The sequence below is a fragment of the Cnephaeus nilssonii genome (genome assembly GCF_951640355.1).
Source record: "Cnephaeus nilssonii genome assembly, chromosome: 19".
Taxonomy (NCBI): domain Eukaryota; kingdom Metazoa; phylum Chordata; class Mammalia; order Chiroptera; family Vespertilionidae; genus Cnephaeus; species Cnephaeus nilssonii.
The window spans coordinates 11,163,480-11,190,151 of record NC_137090.1 but is presented as its reverse complement, the minus strand read 5'-3'; the positions used below and the strand labels follow the sequence as shown (position 1 = coordinate 11,190,151).

Below are 26,672 nucleotides of genomic sequence, written 5' to 3'. Positions count from 1 at the left end.
AGACCCTCCCCAGGTCCCTGCAGCCTTGAGGGCTTCCTCCTCAGATCCCCAGTGCCTCCTGGAAGCTCTGTGTCCCTATGTCTGTGCTGTTTCATGATTCTTGCTAGAAAGACACACCTGGGTCTAGGGGTGGAATGTCACTCAGATTACCTGGTGAGGAGGAAGGAGCTACCTTTGTTGTTTTGGGGGGCCTCCTTTTCATAATTGTACCTCAATTTCTCCCACTGTCAGTCCCCATGCTGCAGGCAGGGCATACCCCTGCCCAGGAAACAGAGCCCTGGAAATGGACCTCCACCTCAGCCAATCAGTGATTGACATTCCTGGGGATGGGCCAATCAGAACCAAGGACGCCTGAAGACTTTCTGCGGGAGTTCTAGGACTTGAGACTGTCTTTCCCATGAGCTGGAGCCTGAAGCTGTGCAGCCATTTATCAGCACAAGGGACTTGTCTATGGGAGGAAATGGAGGCAAGAGATGGAGGGGGAGAAACTCTGGGATGTTGTTTGAGCCTCTGAATCAAGCTGCACCTAGAGCCAGCCCTACCCCCACCCCTACCCCCCAATCACTTCTGACAAACAGTAAATTCCCTTGAACCACCCTGGGTTTGGTTTCCTCCTCCTTGCATTACAAAGAAGCCGAGCCGGTGCACAGGGTGAGAAGAGGGGAGCTCCCAGGCGGCTGGCTTCTGGATCTCAGCATCATCTTCCAGGAGGTCATGGTGTGACCTCCCTTGGTTCCAAGGTTGAGCCATGGAAGCCTGGCTGCCCTGGGCCCTGGCCGGCATATCCAGTGTGGCCCGCTGGCATCCCAAGGTCCATAGGAGTAGATGAGAACCATCTGTGAAGCCTTAGGCCCTGAGGTAGGGCTGGGTCTCCGGAATGTGGATGCTGAGCCCCAGGCTCAGGATGGAGAGTGTGGAGGGGGCATCAGGCTCCTACTGCGTGAAACAAAAGATCCCCAGACTCTGTGAGTCATTAGAATATGGGAGGGGAATGGGAGGAGACTCAATCCCAACTCTCCCAGGAGCCCTTGGGGAATATAGCTGGAAACAGCCGGAGCAGGGATTACCGGGAAGGGAGCACAGGGATTGGGAAGTGCCCGGATGCTGTGGGAAGAGGGCAGGACTGAGTGCCCTGGGAGGGATGGGGGATGAGAGTCGGAACGTTCCTGAATGTTCTTTCATGATGAAGCCCTAGGGAAATGCTCCTGGCCTCTCCTCTGACATGATGGGGGGACTGGGATAGGTAGAACTGAGGGGTGGAAATGGGGAGCCCTGACTTTCCGTGGAACCAGGGAGAAATCACCATAGATGTGGGGATGAAAGGGCTGCTCAGGGTCTGCCTTGGGAAGACTACTGGGTGCCCATCTGAATGAAGGTGCTGCATCAGAGGCCCCCCCAAGGATTTGTCCTGAGAACTGGGGGGGTCTTTTATGAATCTGGAGAGTGATCTGGAGTCTGAGGCAGGGCCTAGGGCAGGCAGATTGCTGAAGAGGAGCCTGGTGTAGCTGGGAGGGGTCAGCATGAGGCAAGGGTGCTGGGGGCGTCAGAGATAAGGGGGCATGAGGCTGAAGGAGCCCTCCTTGCTTCAGCTCTTCTACACCCAGATTCCTGAGAGCTCGGTCTTTCCTCCTGGCCTTCTGCCCACCAGCTGCCACAGAGCGAGGGAGGAATCTGCTTTGCATTATCAGAGGAGCCGCGTCCCCCAGGCATATGGTCAGCAGACCCCCCAGCCAGTAGCATCATGGGAAATGTCTTCTTCTGACCCCAGCTCTGGCCCAGCCCCTTCTTCCCCTAGAGCATGGGGCTCTAAGCTCAGTGGCCCCACCACCACACCCCTCCCCAGTGGGTGAAGAAGCTTTTCACATTGCTCCAAGTCTCGTCTGGGCTTCATTGATCTGGATGAAAGAGGCGAGGGAGGCACTAGGGGAAGAGAAGGGGCTCTGGTGGGCCAGCCAAGATGAAAGGTCTCGCCCTCTAGCCTAGAGAATGAAAGGGACAAAGAGATGTTCCCCCAACCTGGACGAAGAAGAGAGAGGCCTTCGGGATGGCGGGCGGGGTGGGAAGGGAGAACTATAGGCCTCAGGCCCGGGGAGATGGATGACATGACACAGGAAGAAGCAAGGGAGCATCTCTCGGTCCTCTGGGCCCACATCTGGTCAAGTTCACAGCTGGCTGGACTCAGAATGAGTCCTACTCTGGGAGGATGAAGCTCTGGAGCTGCCTGAGGTGACAGTCACATATGGCTACTGAGCACTGGCGATGGGCTAGCCCCGTGGTCAGCAAACCGCGGCTGGCGAGCCACATGCGGCACTTTGGCCCCTTGAGTGTGGCTCTTCCACAAAATACCACGGCCGGGGCGCGTCTATGTTGAAGAAGTGGCGTTGGAAGAAGTTTAAGTTTAAAAAACTGGGCTCTCAAAAAAGAAATTTCCATCGTTGTCCTGTTGATGTTTGGCTCTGTTGACTAATGAGTTTGCCGACCACTGGACTAGCCCAGTTGAGGTGTATTGTAAGAATAGAATACATACTGAATTTTGAAAGCTTAGTAGGAGAAAAAGTAATGTATTTCATTGATCATCCTATCTAATAAAGAGGAAATATGCAAATTGACCATCACACTGTCACAAAGATTATGGCACCCAGTCCCCTCAGCCCCGCTGGAGTCCCCCAGTCCTTTCAATCCAGCCAGGAGGGGGGAAGCAGGCACACGGTGCGGCCGGACCCGCCCTCAGCCTCCCAGCTGCCCAGGGCCAGCTTGAGGTGCAGGCAAGCCTTGGATGGCAGCTGCCCAGCTGCCCAGGGTGGGCTCGAGGCGCAGGCAAGCCTCAGATGGCGGCTGCCCAGCCGCCCAGGGCCGCCTGAAGCTCAGGTAACCAGGGCTGGCTGAGGCTTGTGCTGCCAGCAGTGGCAGCAGCAGAGGTGTGATGGGGCGTCGCATTCCCCTGATCGCCGGGTCGCCTCCCGCCCCTGAGGGCTCCCGGACTGTGAGAGGGGGCAGGCCAGGCTGAGGGACCCCCACCTCCAGTGCATGAATTTTCATGCACTGGGCCTCTAGTTTTAAAATATTGATTACATGTTGAAATAATGCTTTGGACATATTGGGCTAAATAACAATACGTTAAGTTCATCTCACCTGCTTCCTTTTTTATAATGTGGCTACTAAAAAAATGAGAATCACATATGTCACTTGCATTCTATTTCTATCAGACAGGGCTGCTTCAGAGCACGCCATTCATTCGGTCAACGAGGTTTTATTGGGTGCTAGCTCTATGCCAGGCGAGGTGCTGGGGATTAGAAAGTGAGCAAAACCAGACCCTGTCTCTGGTTTCCTGGGGTTTACAGTAATCAAATAATCACTCAGACGGGTGCCTAATTGCAGAGAGACAAGTGCTCTACGAGAAAAGGAGTGGAGCCTGGTGTTCTCTGAACCTGGGATCAAGAAGCCTGCATTGGGGCCAGGGTGTGGTGAGAGCTTCCCCAACGAAGCGCCAGACTGGGGGGTAACTCGGGAAAGAAGGGGAAAGAGTGTCCCCGACAGAAAGGACAGCATGTGCTAAAGCTCGTGGCTAGAGGGATCATCGGAGCTTGAAGAGGCATAAGATGGCTGGTTTGGGGGAGCACAGAGTGAGCAAGAGGGTGGCTGGGGCATTGGCAGGGGCCTCACACAGCCCTTGGAGGCCACATTGAAGACGGGAAGCTCCTTCCCTAGCCGGTTCGGCTCAGTGGATAGAGCGTCAGCCTGTGGACTGAAGGTCCCGGGTTCGATTCCAGTCAGGGGCACATGCGTGGGTTGCAGGCTCGATCCCCGGGGGGAGGGGGGGGGCGTGCAGGAGGCAGCCAATCAATGATTCCCTCTCATCATTGATGTTTCTATCTCTCTCTCCCTCTCCCTTCCTCTGAAATCAATTAAAAAATATATATTTTTTTTAAATGGGAAGCTCCTGAAGCATTTTCATTAGCCCTCCTGGGGGAATGGGAGAAAAGGGGGTGGAGGTGAGGCTGAAGGAGGGCAAACATGGCTTCTCCACAGTTTAGTGTGTGTTTGGGGGGGGGGGGGGAGAAATCTCCGGTGCCATGTCTTTAAGGCTCTCTGCCACCCAACCCCCAGGAGCCCTAGGTCAGGGTCAGTCACCTCTGTACCCCTCACCCAGCCCTGTGTGCCCTCTTTTCCCCATCCCTGGGGCCCCTTCTTTGCTTCAGGCCACCAGGGACCCCACCCCCCAGCCTATGCTGCTGCACCCATCAGCCAGAGCTAGTGCTTTCTAAACGGCGAGCTGTTGCCCAGCCAGTGTTGCTCAGTGGCTGGCACCGGCTTATGAACCAGGAGGTCGGGTTCAATGCCCAGTCAGGCACATGCCCGGGTTGTAGCTCGGTCCCCAGGAGGAAGCCTGCTGGAGGCAACCAATCCATGATTCTCTCTCATCATTGATAGTTCTCTCTCTCTCTCCCCCTCTCCCTTCCTCTCTGAAATCAATAAAAATATATTCTTTAAATAAAAACAATAAACTGCAAGCCGTCTATGGAGCCCCTGCTTAAAGCCCCTCGGCGGCTCCACCGTGCCCTCAGGATGCAGTCCAGACGCCTTAGCATCTCTCCGCGGGGCCCGCTCCTCCCGGCCCGGACCTCCCACTCCCTGGGCTCCGGCACAGCCCCCCCAGGCCCTGTGTGCTCTCTTCAGTCTCTTAGGGCCTTTGCTGAGCTGGTTCCTCTGCCAGGAACACTGTCCTCCCCCAGCTCACTGATTCCACTCAGCCCTCAGGACGCAGCTTCAACGTCCCTTTTCTCACAGACCTTCCCTAATCCCTGGCAGGGGTGGGTCTGGGCTGGGACCGCCCACTCACCCCTCGCGTGGCCTGTCTGCTGTGTCCCCCTCGAGAATGCAAGGTCGCTGAAGGCAGGGATCTGTGTCTCCCTTATTCACGCAGGCAGCACTGGGCTCTCCTTCGCCAGGTGCGATGTGTTTCCTCCATCAGAACGGAGGCTCCCTTAGGGCAGGATGGTGCCTCCCTCATCCGACTACAAGTATCCTCAAGCCTGGGACTGTGTCTCCCCATCGAATGGGAAGTTCACTCAAGACAGAGACCATCTCCCCATCACACTGCACACACCGGGTGTTACCCAAGTACCAGGGTCATTTCCCCCACCTATGGCACCCCCAACACTCCTTCCTCACCGCCCTCTCCGTCTGGGGGTGGAAGACGGAAGACAGCGCCCCTCCAACTCGTGTCTCACTCTTGGCTGGGGCCCGGCCGACCCCTCCCAGGAATCTGAGATCAGGAAGGCTGTTTGTTTTTCTTTCCAGGAAGAGCAAGCCTCCCGTGCTTTTCCCAACAACCACGAGCCAGACCCGTCAGAGGACCAGCAGGGGCTGAGCAGCTCTGACCAGCTAGCTGCCTGGCCAGCCCTGGAGCGGGGAACAGGCCTGGGGCCCGGGACCCTGCAGCTCAGGGAGCTCCCAGGCCCGGGGCCAAGCAGGGCTCAAGGCCAGGCTGGCAGGAGCCAGAGTTGGGACCTGCCTGGGAGAGCCACAAGGGAGGGCCTGCCTAACTCCAGGTCGGGTCAGCCAGGCTTCCTCCGGGCCATCTGGAGCCAGAGCCAGTGCATGTGTTTGGAGGGGGTGGGGGGGCGGGGAGAGTCTCCCGGGCCACGTGGGTGGCTGGGAGCCGCGGGGTTGTGATCTGGCCCCTCCAGCAAGCCTCTGGCTCCCCTGTGGTCACTTTCACTTCTGACATCTGGCCCAGTTTGCAGCTGGCCGGCTTCCTGCATAGCCACGTTCACTCTCCCTCTCCCAGATCTGGGGACAGAGGGCTCCCACTCCTTCCCTGCCCCACGGAGATGAACTCCCTGGCTACTATGCATGTGAACTTGCTGGATTTCTGTTAAAACTTCCCCGTGGGGGGTGCGTACAGGAGGGAGACAGGAAACAGGACGGGAACGGAGTTGGAAAGGACACCTGGGTCCTTGGGACACATCCAACCTCTGCCAACTCAAAACACACGCATTTCCAGAAAGTCGCTGCGCCGATTTTCTTCCTTTGCTATTTAATGTTCATCGTTTATGTTTTATGTGTAAGTTTCAGGCGGGCCCAAGAAATGGTTACACAGGATGCAAGGGGAAGGCGTCGGGAGTCTGGAGCTCACAGCCCCCGGCTGGGGGGCCCAAAGGGTTCCCTCTCCGCCCAAAGGGAGGTAGGAGGGGGGCCCCAGAACCAAACACATGCTAAACCATACCTGCCTCCCTCCAACCCCTCCCAGCTGCCGGGGAGGAAAATAAATACACTCAGACTCTGCCCCGCTCCCAGGTGCACAGGTGAGGGGCCAGCGGGTGAGTTTCCTCCTCCTCCCACCACAGACCGAGGTCCAAGGAACGCCATCTACATACAATGTTCCCAGTCCCTGGCAGGGCGTTGGGAGAACCCTGGGCGGGGGAGGGGGTGGCTGTGAGTGCACCCCCCTGCTCTGGGCTCCTTCATGCTAAATAGAGGGGGGAGCCATTCATTCCAACATCAAGCAAAACAGAACAGGCCAGGGGGGACCTCCAGGCCCCTTCCCGGCACCAAGCGAGGGAAAAAGCTGTCCTTTGTCGAGTCCTCGAGACTTCGGACAGACCGTCCAGGGCCCACAGTTTAACTCCGTTCCTTCTTGCTGCATTCCCAGACTGGTCCAATTTTCTTCGTCGCAACCTTCGGGGCGCAGCCAAACCCAGGGCTTGGGGGGGGGCAGCATTCCTCCGTGTGCAGGCCCGTGGAAGGCAGGCGCCAGCTCGAGCCCCAGCCGTCCTTGGCCCGCCAAACCCGGGGGCGAGGGAAGACGGCCGAGCAGAGTTCAATTCCCTGTGATGCTTCTCTGGCAGCTGCCCCGGGCAGGATCCGGTCCCAGCCCAAGAGAAAGAACTCGTGGAGAAAAGAGTTCTCATCCGCTGTGTGTGTGTGTGTGTGTGTGCGCGTGCGTGCGTGCGTGTGTGTGTGTGTGTGTGTGTGTGTGTGTGGTATGTGGGGGGTCCTTAGCCCCTAACCCCGAGTACTGCCCGTGTTGGCTCTGGGTCTGTGCCGGGGTGGAAGGCACCTACAGACTGGGCCACACCCCAGATGCCACACTGACATGCCTGAGGGGGGCAGGAAGGGGGAAGTGGCACCCCTTTCCACAAACCCCAAGCTGACTCGGGTTAGGATGGACCCATGGGCCAAGCCTTGGGTAAGGCATCCTGTCTCCCTCGGGGTTGAACAGGCCTGGAGATGGTGGAGGGTGGACCGGATTTGGCTGTACATCACTCCCCAGCGGGTCACCTGGCCCCCTCTCCCAGCCTTTAAGCAAAGCTGAGGCTTGCACCCCCCCCCCCCCCCCCATTCAGAGAGGAGGAAGCCAGCCCACACTTGGCCACCCCATTGCTGGGTGGCTTTGGGCCAGTCACTGCCTCTCTTTGGGCCAGTCCAGAGCAAGGAGGGTGGACTAGATTTCAGTACCCCCTTCCCTCTCGGACAAGCCTTCGATCCTCTTCATCTTTGGCCAAAGGGGGGATATGATGGGGCTGAGGGAGGGTTTAGGATGCTCCCTCTTTCCCCAAGTTCACAGTGTAGAGTCCATGGCTCTGGTTCCTCAGTCTCTCTCTGAGTCTCTGGGGGCCTTGTCAGCACCCCAACACCATCCCTGGTGTCAGCCCCCCCCCCCCCCAGCTCTGACACCTGCTCTGGTGGGAGGAGCTGGCCCGCCTAGAAGTGTGGGGAGAAGGAGCGGAAGGCTGGAGACGGTGAGGGGCAGGGGCAGGGTGGGCAGGCAGCAGGGGCACTGCTGGCGCTGCAGAGGGAGTGTGGTCAGAAGCGATGGGGCCACAAGGGGTCAATGGCAGGGCTGTGGTTTAGGGGCCCGGGCTCCACAGCCCTGCCCAGAGGAGCTCAGCTCTGATGCTGGCCCCGGGGGTTGGCTGAGCATCAGTCCTCGGAATGTGGGCCAGGGCAGGGGCTCCCGGGTCAGCTCACACGGGGGACGTGGCGGTCGACTCGCTGCACAGGCTCTCCACGATGTCGGCTCGCTGGATGCGGCGCAGGGCAGCCAGGAGGGCGTCGAGGGTGGCGCTGTCCTGGGCAGCCCAGCTGGCGAGCAGGGCGCGGACGGGGCAGGCCTCGTGGGTGAAGGAGTCTATGTGCTCAGGCTGGTAGCCCAGCTCGTCCGCCAGGTGCCGCCAGGTGTCCCCCGCAGAGCCATTGAGCAGCTTCTCCACCTCCTCCCGCTTGGCCGGGGGCAGGCTGCTGTAGAGGCCTCCGTCCCCCTTGAGGGCTGCCAAGAACCAGGGGGAGTCAGACACTACCCGCCAGGCCCCCTTCCCCCAGAGGGGGCCTGTGCGCCCGGGAAAGACCCGAGAAGGGCTTTTCTCCTCCCCCAGGGCCTACAGGCAGAGGGATGGCCAAGATGAGGTCCTGGATCGGTGGGGGGGTGGGGGGTGCAAGCTGTGTAGGTCTGGGGGCGATGCTGACTCATGTGCCTCCTCACCCGGAGTCCAGCACTATCTCCACCCCCTAACCCCTCCCTGTCCCCCAGCAATTAATCAAGGCAGAGGAGGAGACAAGACTTCTCAGTCCCAGACTCAGCTGTAGCAAGTGTCCTGGAGCTGGGCTATGGGCCACTAATTAGGGGACATAATTAACTACTTGTTCCCCAGAAGTCCAGGGCAGGAGGCTAATTGCAGCCACTTGGGGGAGTAATTAGCCCTAGGGGGGACAATTAGCTTGATGAGTCTGGATGCTCCAATTTGTCAAAGCCTCCGTTTCTCAAGCCGCTCTGGGAAAAGGACCTCCCCCACCCCTTCCCTCACCCCGACTCTCCCATCCTTCCACCCAGAGGCACGGGGAGCCAGCCCCTCTGGCCGTCCTTCCTAGAGTCTCATCTTCATCACCCCCAATGGCCCTGCCTCAGGCCCCGGCCCGGCCTGGCCGCTCACCCTGGCCCGCGGCCGTCTGCGTGTGGGGCTGCTGGTCATGCAGGCTCTGGCTGTCCACAGAGATGCCGCTGTCGCTGTGCAGTTTTTCTCCCTCGGGTGGGGGTGTCTGGTTCACGGGCCGGCTGTTGGCTCCTTGCTTGTTCTGCTTGCAGCTGTTCCACCTGGAGCCAGAGGACAGGCCCAGCCTCAGTGAGGGGCGGCGGGGGGGGGGGGCGCACTGGCCACATGGCTAAGGCATCTGATGTGTGAGCCAGGGGCACGATGGGCACCCAACGATCACCCCCGCCACGGTGCCTAAGGTTCCCCTTTCTCTGCACAGCGGCCTGGCCCACACGGGAAGCATCGTGAGGGCAGAGGGGCGCCCAGGGCGTGGTGCACATTGCGAGGGTTCAGTAAATGTTCCTGGGATGAATGGCGCATAAATAAATGACTTCCCAGAGTTCCACTTTCCCAACCTCCTCTTGTAAAACACTCGCACATGTGGGCAGGGCACGTGTAGGACAGGGACTTCCTCTGCTGTTCTGAGCACCGAGAAAAAGCGGCAAACAAACCAATGCCCATCAACAGGCAACTGGTTAAATAAATGATGGCCCACCCACGTTATTGAGTGAGTGGTTAGAAGTGATCAGATAATCTGTGTTTCCCAAGGAAAGCTCGCCTGAGGGAGATGGATGAAAAAGTAAGTTGTAGAATATATACTAGTAAGTGTGATCCCAGTGCTGCTGATACACACACACACACACACACACACACACACACACACACACATACCTGCGCATTTCGTGCAACTAAAACGTTTTATGTGCACGTGTTTATAACTGCACAGAAAATGGTTGGAAAGGACTCAGACAGATTCCGATGATGAGAGGGGTAGGATTTGGGGAGATAAAAGGAAGCTTTTGCTTTTGGCTCTACGAGACATTACTCTTGTTTGCATTTTCCCAAACAGGCCTATATTCCTTTGATGTTTCATTTCTCTTTAGGAATGAAAAATGCACTTAAACATTTAAAATGCTTTCTGGGAGCCCTGGATTTCTGGATGTGGATGCCACAGCCTCCCAAGTGTGAACTGGGAAGGAAGAGACGCATGCACGTGTAGGTGGGACCTGCGTGGGTCAGTGGGGTTCAGGGAATGAGGACCGAGGCAGTTGGTAGAGCAAGACTTCTGTGTGCCGCTCAGCTCGGGCTTCCTCAGAGAGGAGAGAGCGGGGGGAGTGGGCGGTGCTGACCCCCAGGAAGGACAGGGACAGCCCCCTCCCCGCCTGCTGACTGCCATGCCCGGGAGTGGAGCCGCTGATGGGGAGTGAGGATGAGCTGGCTTTGGGGTTGAGTTAAAAGAGTGTGCGCGTTTTCAGGTCAAGGTCACAGTAAAGCCCACCTCGAGAGCGGAGGTCTCTTTCCCCGCCCCTCCCCCTCACCTCTTGAAGGCGATGTAGGCCACGAGGCCCACAACCACAGCGGCCAGGATGGAGCAGTAGACGGGGATGAGGTTGTCATTGGAGCCTCGGGTCACCACCGGCTGCGAGCTGCCCATCACTGTAGTCACCACATCGGCCACTGTGCTGGCCACGAGGTCTTGGTCTGGAGGTCCCTCGGGCTCCTGGGTGCTGGGGGCGGTGCTGTCCGAGCCCTCTGGGGGCGTGGCCCGTGTGGTCCAGCGGCCAGGGATCTCTGGGAGGGACGGCGACAGGACTGAGCGCCCATTCCCCTCAGCCCTTCCCTTTGTGATCTGAGTCCTGAGTCCCCAGCCCACTCCAGGCGCTCGTGTGTCCAGCTCTTACCCATAAGGGTGGAGAGCAAGAGCCTGGGAATCAGGAGACCGAGGTCCCCTCCATTTCCCCGTCCACAGAATGGGAATATTAAGAGAGATGGTCTCTAAGCTCCCTCCCATCCGGAAGTAGCTGAGGTTCTAGAAATCGATTCTGCCTCCCCTGGGGGCCCAGAGCCTGGCACACAAAGAAGAGAGCGTCAGCCCCGGGAAGCCTCTAGCTGGGGTCACGCTGGGAAATGTTGTAACCGCTCTGGCCCGAGGTTGCCCCAATGGCCCCAGTCACCCCTGTCCTAAGGAAGGATGAGGGTACTCGGGTACTGCCCCCCCGAATCCCCTCCGCAGAGCTGGCACTCAGCCTCCTTCCCAGTCTTAGCCCTAGGCTTGGGCAGGGCGGGGATGCCATGCAAGCTTGCTTCCAGCCAACCAGTCCTTGGACAGCGGCTAGCCGTTTCCTGCCCTGCGTGGCCCTCGCACCCTCTGATCTTGCCACCCAGGGGAGAGTATCAAGTAGCCCGAACCCTCCCTGGGCAGGAGGCAGGCTGCTGGTGGAGAGAGGACCTGGGAAGCAGGGACTGCCCAGCACCTCGGGGGAAGGAGGCCGTGCCTCGCCACCCACCTAGGCCTTCTCATGCCAGCTGGGGATTGCCCGTCTCTCTGGCAGGGGACCCAGGCACCTCCTGGCCCCAGTGGGTGGGGTTTTCCACTCTGTCACCCAGCTGGGGGCAGTTCCTGGGGGTGTGGGCTCTGCTCTGCCCGGGGGTGCCTGTCTGGGCAACTCTGCTTACCCGATCCGTCTTCACTTCCCACTCCTCGGGCAGGGAGGGGAGCGGATGGGACATGCCGATGGGGTGATGGGGAAGGCGCCTTGCCCTTCAGCTCAGCCTCACCAGCTCCCAGTCTGCCCACCCAAGTTGGAGTCAGAGCTGCCCAAGGGTCTCTGGGCCTCCTGGCTCCAGACTAGGGTGCTTCAAAGAGCCTTGTTTTCAGCACCTTCTGAGGGGCGAGGCCCCCAGATGGGCATCTGGAATCCATTTGGCTGGCACTGGGGAGGGGCTGCCTTCTGCTGCCCCATGCCCCCATCTCAGTCCTGGGAGGGGGTGGGGCAGAAAGGGGAGGAGACGTAGGCCTGTCTTTCAGACCCCCAAATAGGGCACTTGATGGGGGGCGGGGAGGGGCTCCTCTTGCCCTGCTGGGGACCTGGGCACGGCAGCCTGAGCCCCGGGAGAACCCCAGCTCCTAAGCCGAAGGTGTGGTGAGGCGGGCCGTCACTGAGACCAGCGCCGTGGGGAAGGGTGGCGAGGGACAGACCAGACTGAAGACAGAGCTGTCCCGGGCATCTCCCCACATTCTCCAATACCCCTGGTGGGGGCTGGGGATGAGATCCAGATGTGGCCATGTCCACTGGCATTCCGGCCCCTAAGCCCTTGGCAGGTCCTGACAGCCGTTTCCGGAATGGGAGCTGCCAGACTTGGGGGTGGAAAGAGGGACCAGGTTATCCCTCCTAAACCCAACGTTCGCTGAGGCAATGGGGGGGGGGGAGGCTTCTGCCCCGAGGGAGGGTGAGTCACCACGTTGACACCTGAAATGTATATGCGAGAAAGTACAAGGCGCTGGAGGGGAAGGGGCAACCGAATGAATCAAATTCCGTTTCCTGAAGGGTCCCTCTGCCCCAGAGCCCACACTTAACCCTTCAGAGGCTAGAGGGGCAGAGGGTAAACACAGCTCTCAGGGGTACCCTCCTCCTTCAGGGCGGCTGGGAAAGTGGGGTGCGATCTGGGAGGGATCTATGAATGCCCCCAAAGAGGCAGAGCCCACCCCTCCCCCAGCCACCACCTTTCTTTGCTTTGACCGCGCCCCTGACTAAGCCCCCCCACCAGCCGGTCTGGACTTGCCCAGGGCTGTGCTGGCGCCTGCCTGTTGCCAGCAGCTGAAACTCCCTCCCTGCCCCGCGCCTGGCGCCACTTGCCTGTCTCCTGGCCCAGGGCAACTGCTACCGGAACCACCAAGCTCTGTACCCCCATCCTCCTCCCACTCCCAGCCCAGTACAGGAAGCTTCACACACACACCTGGCTCAGCCCAATGAACAGCCCCTCCGCCTGAGCCAGAGGTCACGGGGGCGGGGGGGGGGGACACACGAAGGTTGTGTGGGAGCCAATGTCAGACTGCAGGCTCCCCACAAGGGGGACTACCTCCCCCATCTGACTGGGGACCCACTGAAGGCAGAGGCTGTGCTGCCGCCACCAGAACGAGGGCTCTCCTGGGAAACGAGTGCCGGGGCCTGACCCCCTCATCAGACGAGGCCAAGGCCGTCTCTCCCATCACACTTGGGGTTCCCTAAGGCGGCGCCGCACTGCCTGCTGGGACTGAGGGTATCCTGAGGGCCAGGGAAGTAGGGAAGTGGGCCCCCAGCCGCAGGGCGATGGAGAGGAAGTAAAGCATGGCCGGCCTCTCCCTGCAGTGGAAAAGCCCGCCCGTCTCCCCGAGACATGTCACCCACCAGAGACCCAAACCGCCTGCTCTCTCTGCCACGGTGCTTCCTCCTCCCACCCAGGAACCACCCCACCTCCTTCGGGCCTGGGCCTGGCTCAGGGGGGCACACCCAACTCCCATCCTCCCCTGGGGGCAGGGGGCTGAGGCCTCTCATCCTGGGGCTCCTGCCACTCCCCCTCCACCTTAAATCCCACCCCCACAGCGTCCTTAGTGTCCCCGGGTCCAACTTCATCCTGGACTGAACAAAAAATGGCTGTAGACACCCCCCCCCCGCCCCCCTGATCCCACAGGTTGAAGCAGACAGGCCACCTTCTCTAACCCACAACACCTCCCAGTGAGGAGACGGGGGTCCAAGACGGAGTGACCTCTCTAACGAATATCCCTCAGGTAGCAAGTGGCGGGTAGATTCCGTCTTAGGTCCCAGAGCCACAGCCACCATGCACCTAGACCAGGCCTCCCTGCTAAGGGGCCCAGATCCTGGGTCCTCACGCCCCTTTTCCCGTCCAGGAAGCCGGCTCTGAGCTCTGGTCACAGTGGCCACTTCCCAGCTGCTTATCGGCCACCTGCCCAATGCCCCGCTGCCAACCACAGGCAGCGGCTGTGGCCAGGGAGGAGGAGGATGGCTTCCAAACGCTCAGCTCAAAGGAGGGAGAGGGAGAGGGGGCCTTGGGTGAGAAGGATGGGGAGCCACCCCTCCATCAGGTCTCAGCAGGTGGTCCCTGCTCAAGCCTTGCCCGGCCCTCCCCGGCCCCCAGGGGGCGCCCTTCCCCAGCCTGCGGTGGCCGTGGCCGGGGGCAGGGGGGCAGGGGGGCAGGGGGGCAGGGGGGGCGGGGGGGGGCCCGCGGCGCGCTCACCCTCGCACTCGGCGTCGGCCCAGCGCGTGCACTCGCGCAGCTGGCGCTCGGTGTCCTCGCACACGGTGCACGGCAGGCACGGGTCCACGTGGTTGGCCTCGTCGGAGTAGGTGCCGTCGGGGCACTCCTCGCACACGGTGTTCTGCTTGTCCTGGCAGGAGAACACGAGGCCCCAGCCCGCCTCGCACACGCGGCACGCCTCGCAGCGGCCCGTGCTCTCGTCCTGGTAGTAGCCGTAGGCGCAGCGGCACACGGCGTCGTCCGCCTCCACGCAGGGCGCCGACATGCTCTGCAGCCCCACGCACTCGGTGCACGGCTTACAGGGCTCCGTGGCGCTCACCACGTCCGAGAACGTCACGCCTGCGGGCAAAGGGGTGTGGAGGAGCTCTCGCGGGCCCAGAGGTTAGTGGCCTGCCTCTGGGGCAGCTGGAACGCAAGGGCTCCAGGTCCCCCCCCCCCCCCCCCAGGGCCTCTGCCAGGGCGCTGACTCCCTGGTTCAGCCTCGCCCCCTCATGGATTCCCACCCTCTCTCTCCCCTCGGGGCCCTGATCCCAAGTCTGGGAAAGCTTGTGGCAGCCTATTGGGAAGGAGGAAGGGGGCCAGGAGCCCCAGCTCCAGGCGGGGAAGCCGTGGCCCTGGGGCTTGGCAGGGTAACCCCAAGGTAAATTACAGGTAAATTGTACAGGTAAATTACTTGGTACAGGTAAATTACTTGGCAAATTCTCTTAGAGAGTTTCCCAGCAAGATTAAGGAATAATCTATAGGTGGTTCCCACCCAGCCCTCCCCGCAGGCCAGAGCTGGATTGTGAACCCGGCCCAGGAGCCTCCTGCCTCAGCTGCCCTTCCACAGGTGGTGGTGGTGGTGGTGGTGGTGGGGGGGGGGGGGGGCTCAGGTGTGGCCTGAATGGGAGTCACTAGGGTTGGACAGCTTAAGTTCCCACCCATGGCGCTCCCCCACGCTGCTGAAAGGCTTGGCTCTCGAGGGCAGGGATGGGAATCCTGGCAAGCAAGTTCAGGTACAGCAGGAGGGATTGGAGCTAGAAAGAAAGACTTGCATACATCGTCCCCTGCCCTTCCCAAGGGCATGGAGGGGAGATGTCCAAGCTCACGCCTAACGCATGCTCTCTGAATAATGGGGGGAGGGGTGCCAGGGGTGCCAGGTCCTCCCCTTCTTGTGCAGAGAAGAGGAGGCCCAGGGCAGATTTTCTTCACCCCTTCCACTCCTTCCAGGCTGGAGAACTGGTGCCAATCTGAACCCCGCAGGATGCCTCCTTGCTCCCAGGGGAGGGAGAGCAGGGGGTTAGCAACCTGAGAACCAGGGCAGGTCTGCTCAGATGTGGAAGCAGAAGCAGAGAAAGTGTCAGATCCCTCTGAAGGGAAATCCAGGCCTGTTGTGGGGTCTGATCACAACCCTCTCTAAAGGCACCAAGAGGCAACATGGAGCACTTGGTGGGTGGGGGGTGGGGATGGGGCGGGGGAGGGGGGCGGTAAAGAAGCAAAGAAGAAAGCCAGACAGAAGTGAAAGGGGAAAAAACTGGGGGAAGACGAGAACAGAGTCAGTTCTGGCAGAGGGACCCCTGTATTTCTCTTCCTAGGAATCAGGCAGATCTGGATTCAAAACTGCTTCCATCACTTTTTAGCTGTGTGACTCTGGGTGCTTCACTTAACCTCTCTGAGCTTTTTTCTTTCTCTGTAAAACAGGGAACAATGTCTCCACTCACAGGGTTGTGGTGAGGAATAAGTGGGATTCCACTTTAAAGCGCTTGACACTCCGCGGGGATCTATAAAGGCTGGGCCCCCGGGGTGGGCAGTGATGAGCATGGTGAGCTTCAGTAGCAGGGATAAAGTCAGACAGCAGAAAGGACTTCCAAACACAGGACTTACTTCCAGTTTAAATAAACAAGAGGCTCCTATCTGGTTGGCATGTGGTGGGGGGCGGGGGGGGGTATAGTCACCCTGAAGGGAAAGGGGGGGCCTTGCTCATGGGAAAATACAGCAAATGAGCAGAAAACTCCTGGGAAAGGGTTTTAAGGGGTGGGAAAAATGTGGTCTTTTTTGGCAGAGAATGAAGGCAGGAGCTTAATGGGTTTCCTTGTGGAAACGTTTCGAGGATAGAAAGTCCACTGGGGTCTCCATTCCATAAAGTGGGCTTGTAAAGGCAGCCTGTTAACGCAGCTGCTGGAGAGAGGGGGGAGGAGGGAGGAGGCAGCAGGGAGGGGGGGGCAGGAGGAAATGGGAGGGAGGATTCCTGCCACCACCTCTGAGCTTGCTCCCCCTCCTGATCCCCAGAACCTCCCTCCCCAGGCTCCTCTACCCCACCCTTTGGAAGATGCGTGGGGGCCCATCCTGGGAGGCTTAGGGTCCAGGGAGGAGAGGCCCTGGGCTGGAGTCTAGGAAATGAGAGAGGCGATCTTGGGAGCTTCCGGGGTAGGCCATCGTGGGCCAGCCCTTCCCTGGGATGGAAACCCTGTTAGGCTAGGGCCAGGGCCGGTGGCCAGATGACAAAAACACTACAGGATGTCCAGTCTCCCCACCCAGTCCCAGGCATCCCTCTGCTGGGGGATGGAGTTATAGGACTCATAAGCACAGAGAGAGGAAAACAGTATGTTGGGGAACACCAAGGAGTTGTGGTTGTCTGAAGGATGGAGAGGTGTGCAGGTGTGTTTTTTTTGTGTTTTGTTTTGTTTTGAAATCTATTTTTATTGATTTCAGAAAGGAAGGGAGAGGGAGAGATAGAAACATCAATGGTAAGAATCATTGATTGGCTGCCTCCTGCACGCCCCACACTGGGGATCGAGCCCACAACCCAGGCACGTGCCTTGCCCGGGAATCGAACAGTGACCTCCTGGTTCACAGATCTACGCTCACCCACTGAGCCAGGCCAGCTGGGCACGCAGGTGTTGGTAGAGGTGGTGGGGAGGCATCCAGAGGTCAGACGAGGCTGGCAGGTGGATTCAGAGTTCCCAGTTCCTGTCCCTGGTTCCCAGCCTGATTATAGAATCATCTGAGTATGATCACCACAGGCCCTCGGGATGGGCCGTGCGTGCCAGGGAGAAGGGAGCAAAGCTTTCTGGGCAGGGTCAGCAACAGAGCACTGAGCCCATAGCCTGAAGGCAGCAACTGAGGCCGGGGGATCCAGCAGGGCTGAGACCTCTGACTCCACAGCACACAGATTCCAGACCCCAGACGCACCACCCCGCGGCCTCCCTCACCCAGTAGGAAGACAGGATTCTCCCCGCTCCCCAAGGAAATCTCAGGTAGGAACGGCCACAGTGCCCCTCTCCCCACAAGAAGCACACCCCTATAGTACTCCACCCCCACCCCTGCTGCCTGGGGAAAGCTCTTCGTCCTCAGTCAGAGCTGGAGAACAGCTGGCCTGGGAGGAGGGGTAGCCACACCCTCCCAGGATCCCCCAAGGTCAGTCTACAGGGCAGCCAGTATTTGATCCTCCTCCCCTCCCCCCAAAAACACCGAGGGTAAGTGGCAGCCATTGATTTTGCAGTGCAGATGATATTTTTAGCTCGTCTTAGTGTCAGCTACTCCTCCCACCTGGCCACACTCCTCTACCAGGCTTCTCTGCTTGGGGGCTGGGAAGGGGCTCCCCCTTGGGGTCCCCCATCAGGTCCCCTCCTTCCTCTGCATACCTCTCTCATCCATTCTCAGCTTCCTCTTTCTGCCTCCTATCCTGCATCAGACCCATGTCTGATGCCCATGCAGTTGTGGGCAGGAGACCCTGCCAGGAGGCAGAGGACTTGTAAAGCCTCTCCTCCCCAGCCCCCGGCCCCTCCCTCCCATTCCTGTCCCCTCTCGCCACCTGCCACCCTGTACTCACTGTCCAGGCAGGGCTCGCACACGGTCTGGTTGGCTCCACAGGGTTGGGCCACGCCCTCTCCGAGGTTGCAGGCTTTGCAGCACTCGCCGCTGTGGGTGTACAGGCCCGTGAGGCATGCCTCCTGGGCACCTCCGAAGGACACCTGGGTCGGGGGGAGAGCAGAAGGTCAGACTGGCAAGAGAAAGGAGCGGGGGTACCTTCTGAGGAATCAAACACCCCTCCCCAAAGCCTTCTATTGGAACCACCTGGGCCCGGATGAGCTCACCAGGGAGGTATTAGGCACATCAAAGCCGGCCGGAAGCAAGGCAGTGGGGGGCACTGCACCCCTGCAGGGTGCTGGGGGCGGGGGTGAGGTCAGAGCCTCCCAGTCTGACCCTCGGCACAGTTCATTTCGGGGTTACAGCAGCTCTTGGCACCTCAAGGATACACCACATGGGGAAGGAGGCTTGAGGCCCAGGGGAGGGCCTTCAGGTTGCAGCTCGCACAGGGCATCCAGCCAAGGGGGCAACTGGCAGCTGAAATTTAGTCCAAATGCCACTTACTAAGCTGCACACCTGCATCTGCCCAGAGGGGAGCCTGTTTCTAACAAAGGCCAGCGGGGCCCTCCTAACCCCAGGTCCTCCATTCTACCATTCCGCATACTATATGTCCGGCAGGAGGTATCTGTGTCCAAGAGCAGAAGGCCGAAGGGTGGGGTCTGGGGTTCAAATCCCGATTCTGCCTTGGGAACTCGGACCTGCCCGGCGCTCCCCCTCTGAGTCTCCATCCCTCCACGTGGGTAGAGATGGCTGCAGCTCGGGGCCAGGCTAGAGTGTGGCGCCAAGATGTGAGGAAGGGTCGCCTGTTATCAATGATGAGAAAGTGGCGGCTGTCATCACCCGGCAGCCCAGCTCCACGAGGGTTTGATTTCCAGTCACCAGCCCTCCCCACGCCCTGCCCCCCGTGCAGCCAGTGGAAACAGCTCTGGAACCAGGGGAAAGGGGAGTCGGATTCCTGCCGCCAAGGCATCTTTGCTCATGGATGGAACAATTTAGCACCAGAGTCCCCAGAGGGAGGGGCTGCTGGCAGCTTGCTTTATATTTCTGTTCCTTAAAAAAAAAAAAATACTTCGTGTCTAATAAAACTCCCAAGCCCGTTTCCCTGGCCCCAGACCACGCAGCTCCCACTTGATATCGACAGGAAGTATGGGCTCTCAGGTCGTGGGAGCAGATGGGAGCCTTAAAGGTCCTTTTGGACATCCCTCTGCTTCCTCACTGACCAGGTCATGGACAAGAACACTCCCCTCCTTGCCCTAACTGGTTTGGCTCAGTGGATAGAGCGACAGCCTGCGGACTGAAGGGTCCCAGGTTCAATTCCGGTCAAAGCATGTACCTTGGTTGCGGGCACATCCCCAGTAGGGGGTGTGCAGGAGGCAGCTGATCAATGTTTCTCTCTCATTGATGTTTCTAACTCTCTATCCCTCTCCCTTTCTCTCTGTTAAAAAAAAAACCCCACACACAACAGAAAACACTCCCCTCCCTCCAGTCCTTTAAGATATCCTGAGATCTCACCAGGGTTAGGTGGAGGCAGGGGGGTGGACAGATGGGATCGGTCTAGGAGGCAACCTTTGGTCCTCAAGAGACCAGCAGGGGGGGTGCTGGCGGCACAGGAGGGGGACCTCGGGTGTTGCCACCATCTCCTCCCAGGTGGCAGGGACACAGTGCTGGGAACATCTGCAGACCAGAAGTCTTGGGGGTAGGGGGAGTCCCAGATACAGGCTTTCCCCAGGAGGCGCGTGAGATTATAGAAGAGTCTGTTTGGATTTCTTTTCATCCTTTCAGGCGGCTCCGTTTAAATATTACTTCCTCAAGGAAGTGGGCCAGTGTCCCCCTCCCTCCTCCCCGATCAGGCGGGGCTGCCCCGTTAGGCATTCTCCCTGTGGACTATTGGTGTCAGCTCTGACACTTCCCAGGATCCCCCACTGGACTGTCAACTCCCTGAGGGCCCGGCCGCTGTCCCAGAGCCTGACAGGGAACCTGGCACTGAACAGGGACCTCACTTAACTAGAACTCGGCGGAATGACTTCTGGATGGCCGAGTTTCCCCGACAGCTAAGGCCTTGCTGATCTAATCACCTCACGGTTTTCATTTTCCCTGGAATGGCTGCACCTTTCCCAGACTGGAACGTATCTTCATGGTTTCCTCATGACTCAGGGACTCGGTATTCACACCAGTGATCATTCCGGGCTGCTGTGCAGGGAAGCCCTTGTGTTCTTTATCCCAAATTACTACCACACGATTGTCTCTGTCAGTTCTCCTGTCAGCTTTATAAAATATCCTTTCTGCCCTACCAGTTTGGCTCAGTGGATAGAGCGTCGGCCTGCGGACTGAAGGGTCCCAGGTTCGATTCCAGTCAAGGGCATGTACCTTGGTTGCGGGCACATCCCCAGTAGGGGGTGTGCAGGAGGCAGCTGATCGATGTTTCTCTCTCCTCGATGTTTCTAACTCTCTATGCCTCTCCCTTCCTCTCTGTAAAAATATCAATAAAATATGTTTTAAAAAATAAAATAAAATACTTTTTCTGTCTCCTCCCTTCCTGCCGAGATAACAGTGGGCAACTCTGGCTGCTACCAGAGTGTGACCTGCGTGGCCCCTCCCGCACCATTCTAACCTCCTAGGTCTCATGGGGTCTCTAGGAACTATGGCACTAGCCTTGGTAGGCAGGTGTCTGAAATGAGTGTAAGGAGGCTCTGAACCAGGAGGGGCAATTCTCGGAATAGTGTGAGCTAGCTACTCTGCCTTCGTCCTCAGCGGCTTCTGTGGCTCCGTGTCCTGGCTCATCGCTCAGCGCTAGGCGACCTGGGGCCAGTCTTGAATTTCTCTGTGCCTCGGTATCTTCTGCATTAGGTCATTATGACCGGCCCTGCCTCGTAGGGTTGCTGTAAGCATGACATGAATGAGTAAGGTGTTCATACGCTTGGGGATCTCTCTTTCCCGAGGTCTTTCTTTCTTTTCTCTATTTCCTCATTGGCAAGTGATTTTATTTATTTATTAATTACATTTATTGGGGCGGCAGTGGTTAATAAGATCATATAGGTTTCTTTAAAAAAATTTTTTTTATTGATTTCAGAGAGGAAGGGAGAAGGAGAGAGAGAGAGAGATAGAACCATGAATGATTAGAGAGAATCATTGATTGGCTGCCCCCTGCACACCCCTGACTGGGGATCGAGCCCATACCAGGATTGGAACTGTGACCTCCTGGTTCATAGGTCAGCATTCAACCGCTGAGCCATGCTGGCTGGGTAAGATCATGTAGGTTTTAAGTGTGCGTGTCTATGATACGCAGTCTGTATATTGCATAATAGTCATCAAAGGGGCAGCCTTGTACAGCCCCTCTTCCTCCGAGCCTGCGCTTCCTGCTGCAGCTGGTGGTCCTTTCTCCTCTCCCAAGTCTTGCCTTTGGAATCGAGTCCATGTAATTAGTGACCATGTATTTCCTGTGCTTGTTTTCTGTTCCCTATTTCCAAACATCCTAGATCTGCTTCTTAATAGTACGTTATTTTGAGTAAATTCTCAATCTCTCTGAGCCTCAGAGCTTCCCTCTCCCCCACCCACCCCCAGTCACACTGGGCACTAGTATCTGCTGCTCAGGGTTGCTGTGAAAATGAAATGAAATCATTTATGCAAATCTGTCTGGTGTACAGTAGGAGTTAATTAACTGTTAGGTATCAAAGAAGCATCTTGTCTTGGGGAGAGCAAGCTGCTGAGCCTGGGTGGGGGGTAGTGGGAGGGGAGCGTTACCCACCCCCTAAAAGAGGAAACCATGTAAGAGTCGGGGGCAGGGTAGACATGAAGCAAGTCTTCGCTTCCAGGGAGTCTGAGGACGGCATGGGGACCAAAGGAGGATGGGTAATTGCTCTCCTTAAAGTTAAGTAATTCAACAACTATGTACTGAGCGTTGAAATTAGAGTTTCCGAGGAGACATGGTCCCTGACTTCTGTGGGGAACCACAGTCCCATGGGGGAAAGGAAATGTCGCCCAAACAGCGACTCTGGAAGCCAAGATGCTGAGGGGGAAAGACTTGAGGGATTGCCTTCATGCCCTCTCTGACGGATGGGGAAACTGAGGCCCACAGAGGTCCCCCTGCTACGTGGCCTGATGCTTGGCCCAGGCCACACCTTCTATTGGTTCAAGCCAGGGCAATCTTGGGAAGCCGGGAGGGATGACTAGGATCCAGGCTAATTGTTCCAAAATGACCAATTTACCAAAATGATAGATGCAGTTGCCTGAAATTTACATTATTACATTTATTCATTTCCCGTCTGAATGATTTCATCCCATTAAAAAAAAATGTTTGCAACCTTTTTATTTATTTATTTATTTTGCCATTTCAAGGCTTTCAAGAAACTAAGGTGGAAGTACTCTTAGATAAACTGATTTAAGAATCTAAAAAATGGCCCTAGCCGGTTTGGCTCAGTGGATAGAGCAGCGGCCTGCAGACTGAAGGGTCCCAGGTTCCATTCCGGCCAAGGGCACATGCCGGGGTTGTGGGCTCGATCCCCAGTAGGGGGCATGCAGGAGGCAGCCGATCAATGATTCTCTCTCATCATTGATGTTTCTATCTCTCTATCCCTCTCCCTTCCTCTCTGAAATCAATAAAGAAATACATATTTTAAAAAGAATCTAAAAAATATTTTTTAATTAGACAAAATAGAAAACACACCAAAAATAGTTGGAAGAATGGACTATGAACGCTTCAGTGCGTTGAATCCTAACCGTTCACAACAGCTTCAGCAAAGGGTTCTTTAGGGGAGTGGAGCCGTCAGCCACGCCATGGGGTTGAAGCGTTTTCAGATGTGGGGAGGGTCTTTTGAGGTCGCTGCAACCCGCGGGGTGGTGGGGGTAGGGGGGCCACTGGCACATGCTCCCCTCCCCTTTAGATAGGGGCTGAGTTTGGGTAGGGGACAAGAGCTCATTACTGAGGAGGATGCTGCGTGGAGACTCTGAGAGGGGTGTGCTGCGTGGGGCCCAGGGACTCAGTTCCAAATGTGTGGGCACAGGACACCGACGTAACCTCCAGGGCTAGTCGCGATTCGGGGCCACTCACGCCCTCCGGGATCTAGAAGGGGGAGGGGCTGGCAGAGGGAGGACAGCGTGAGCTCCAAGCCACGCCTCCTCCTCGGTCCCAGAGCCTCCACCACTTCCTAACTGCGGGAGCCCGGTTTCGTGCCTGGAAGTCTGGGAGGTTCAGCTCCATCAACTGTAAAACGGGAATAACTAGATTTACGCTGATGGGACCTTAGGAGGGTTAAACAATGCCGGAGAAATTACCCAGGCAATGCGTGCCACATAGTAGGCATTCAACCAATTTTATCATTCCCGCCCCCCACCCGCCCGCCCAGGGGAGAATCTATGCAGGTGATGGGACCGGGATGGCACAGCCGGGTGGGAACCCCTGCTCTCCTCCCCCGCCCGGCCGCTCGCGCCCTCCTATCTGCTGCCCTCACTGCATCCCTATTAGGCGCATTAGCCGGCGGGCGGCTCCGGTTACAGACGTCTGAATGACAAAGTGCCTCCATTACCGGCGCGCCCGCCCGCGGACCCGCCGGGACGCGCTCCGGTTTCAGCGCGCTCGCTCCGGCCCTGGAGGAGCTCGGAGCGCGCGGGGCGCAGAGCCGGCCCGCAGAGCCGCGGCGAGGCGGAGGCGAGAGCCGCAGGGGCTGCTAGCGGCAGACTCTGCGCGGGTCCACGTGCGCCAGCTCCCAGGCCCTCCACGCCCCGCTCTCCTCCTGCCTCCGCCTCTCCTCCACTCGGGGGACACTCCCTCCAGCCCCGGTCCGGCGCCCACCCGCGCGCCCGCCCCTCCGGGATCCACGATACCACCGCCCACCCCAGTCCCACCGCCCCGCCCCCTTCCCGGGGGAGAAGCACCCGCGGCGTTTGTTAGCAGAGGTCCCCGCAGGGACGCCCCAATCCTCGGAGGAAGCCACAGGTATCCACCGCTAAGCCGCGGAAAGGGGGCCAGCGCCCGAAGAAGGTCTCTGTCCACCCAGCCTTCACATCCCACCGCTGGCCGGACTCGGGGTGGGGTCAAGCGCGCCCCGCCGCCGAGAAACGCCGCTCCCTCCCGAGCTGGGGCGCCGGGCTGCCCCTTTCAATTCAAAGGTACGGGCAGTGCGGGGCTGGGAGCCAGGTGAGGGGCGGTCAAGCCGGGGCGCTGGCACAGCTGGCGTGTGGGGTCCCAGCCAAGTTGTTTGAACTCTCAGAGCCCCCGTCTCCGTATCCGTAAAAGGGGGACCTGGGCGCGCGATGCTCAGAGGAGGGGTGAAGATGTCAGGGAGCGTGAGGACACCTCCTCCATTGCCAAGCCTCCCGGGACACTCCGCTCAGGGCCGCACACCCGGTCACCCATCCTGAGTATCTTGTCAGAACTACGGGGCGGACTTCGATGCTCAAGGGGACCCGCAGTCCGTCGCCCAGACAGAAGCCGGGGCGTCCGGGGCACCTCTGTCTCATTCAGTGCTCAGCGGCTTCCCCCGAAAGTTGGGCCGGGCCGGGCCTGGGCGGAATCCCAAGCCGCCTGGGTGCTGGAGCGGAGGGAACCCGGGCGCGGCGCTCAGGTCACTTAACTTAATGGGGGGCGGGGGGGAGCGGGGGCGCAGCCCCAGTGGCGCCCGCAGCTGCGGAGGGCGCAACCCTCGTACCGCAGCGCCCCCTGGGGGCCGCCTCCGCCTGCGCGACCCTGGGCTGCGCGCTGCCGGGACATTCCCCTCCTGGCGCGTCCCGGCGCTCTGCACCCGAGACGGGGCGGCCGCCAGAGCCGGTCGGACGACGCCCACGCCATCCCCTCCTGTCCGCTGCGCTTCTTCACACCGCGACACTCGGCGCTGCGGAGCGGCCCGTGGGTTGGGGAAAGGGTTCGCCCCGGCGAAGTGGGCGCTCCCTTCCCCGCCTCCGGTCCCCCGCGCAGTTCCCCGACTGGGCGAGGCCGCGAGAAAGAGCGCACGACAGGAGCGGACAACGTCCCCTCCTCGGCTCCCCTTCTCCGCCCGCGGCCCCTCGGCAGACCCGCGGGGTCCCGACCCCCTTAGGGGCCGCTCTCCCTTCTCCGTCCTCTTTCATTTTCCTTCCATCTCCCTTCCTCCCTCGCCGCCGTGCCTTTTTGCCCTACCCAACCCACTTTTCTCTCTTCGACCGACGACCCCCACTCCCGAAGCTATGCCTCCCACGCCCCTCCCCCCATTGTCTGGCCAGTCCTCATTGTCCGCTGCCCGGTCCCCTCGGTCGTTCCAACCTCCTCCCCATTGTTCCAGCCCCTCATCTCCAGCCCCGCTTGCCCCTCACTTCTCTAGTTCCCGTGGCATTCCTCGTCCTTCTCTATCCTGGGTTCTGTCCCACGACCCCCCAGAAATCAAGATGCTGGGAGGGGTGGGGGGAGAGTCGCCTTGAGGTCCTGGCATTCAAGCGCCCTCTTCCAAAGAACCCAGGCTCCGAGAACCGCAGGACCCCTCCTCTGAGACCCTCCCAGCTCCTCCACACCACACACCCAGGTACCGGAGTGCCCGCATCCGTGCGCACCTCTGGCCGCATCTCCACCCTGGATCTCAGGGTCTCCTCTGCGCCCTGAGAACCTAGACGCGCCTCCGTGGGCCCTGGCATCGCAGCTCCCCTCCCGCCACCCATCCCCAGCATCTGGGAGCCCAGCGCTTGGTTCTGTTTTCCCTCGGGGAAACCTGAGCCCCTAGGGTTCCGGTCCAGGGCAAGAGAGCGGGCGCCCCTCCGGCTAGCACTCACCCCCAGCAGCAGCAGCAGCAGGCGCGGCCGGTCCATGGCGCAGCCGGCGGCACCTGCCCCCATCGTCCGCCTCCCGCGGCAACGCCGACTTCCAGTTAGTCCGCTCTGCGGACCCAGAGGGCTGCGCTGCGCTCCGGCACCCGCCCCCCGGAGCTGGCGGAGGCTCCGCTCCCTCTGGCTGCGGGCGGGAGGGGCTGGGAGAAGCCAGTGCGGCGGCCCCGCCTCCTCCCCGCCCAGCCCGCCCACCCCCGGAACCTTGCCCGCCTGCTCGGCTGCCTCCGGGAGGGGAGAGAAGGGGGGGAGAGGGTGTGCGGCGAGCTGCGGCCGCGCGCCCCGCTGCCGTTGCTCATCGCCCTAGCCCGCAGAGCCTCTCCCTCACCTCGCCCCGGTACCCGGAGTGCCAGCCCGCCCTAGGGCACGTCTGTCCCGGATACTGTGGGCCTTGGACCAGGGCGGCTCCCATTCCCCTCGGGCTGCGCCCACCCGCGGGACTCACTCTCTTACCCATCTTCCTCTGCCCTCCATCCCCAGCATCTGGCTTCAGCTTCTTCCTGGTGTGCTGCTCTCTGCCCAGCCTTTATCAGCAAGATGCCCACTGCCCGCCTGCCCTTCCTCTTCCGGTCCATACCCTACCTCTGCCCCTTCCCAGTGCAAAGGCCTGCGGGGGGAAGGGGGGGAAGGGAAGAGTAGCAGGTGGCTACTTGAATGACCCAGAGGGGGGGCATTCAAGGGGGAGTCCATCCCGAAATCATTCTCAAAGGATGGGTTTGAAGGGATCCCACGTGTGCACACATAACACAGGAAGGCACAGTCTCAAGCTCACATACATCTACTTATGTACCACATATGCCCACACCATCCTCATGCACTCATGTAGGCCTGCACGTCCTACATATGTGTGTGCACCTCCACACTCAAGCACACACATGTGATCATAACAAACACGCATGCTCACCTACACATTCACACATCATGTGTGCATGTATAGTCACCTCCACACAAGCCCCCTGTGCATAGTTT

At 59.3% G+C, this 26,672-nt stretch overlaps 1 protein-coding gene across 1 annotated transcript; it reads right to left on the bottom strand.

The window, feature by feature from the left end:
• Positions 1-7,449: 7,449 nt before the first annotated feature.
• Positions 7,450-25,810, bottom strand: NGFR (nerve growth factor receptor). The gene is made up of 6 exons (XM_079797810.1): positions 25,653-25,810; positions 17,881-18,022; positions 14,049-14,408; positions 10,352-10,604; positions 8,934-9,094; positions 7,450-8,272 (listed from the first exon to the last, which is right to left on the bottom strand). The coding sequence occupies exons 1-6, from the start codon at positions 25,713-25,715 to the stop codon at positions 7,971-7,973; spliced, it is 1,281 nt and encodes a 426-aa protein (XP_079653936.1). The 5' UTR covers positions 25,716-25,810; the 3' UTR covers positions 7,450-7,970.
• Positions 25,811-26,672: the final 862 nt, after the last annotated feature.

Coding starts and splice junctions, on each gene's coding strand:
- NGFR (XM_079797810.1), bottom strand. CDS start 25,715: ATGGGGGCAGGTGCCGCCGGCTGCGCCATGGACCGGCCGCGCCTGCTG. Junction 18,023..25,652: donor TGCTGCTGCTGCTGCTGGGG/GTGAGTGCTAGC, acceptor CCCCCGACCCAG/GTGTCCTTCGGAGGTGCCCA. Junction 10,605..14,048: donor GGCCGACGCCGAGTGCGAGG/GTGAGCGCGCCG, acceptor CGTCCCTCCCAG/AGATCCCTGGCCGCTGGACC.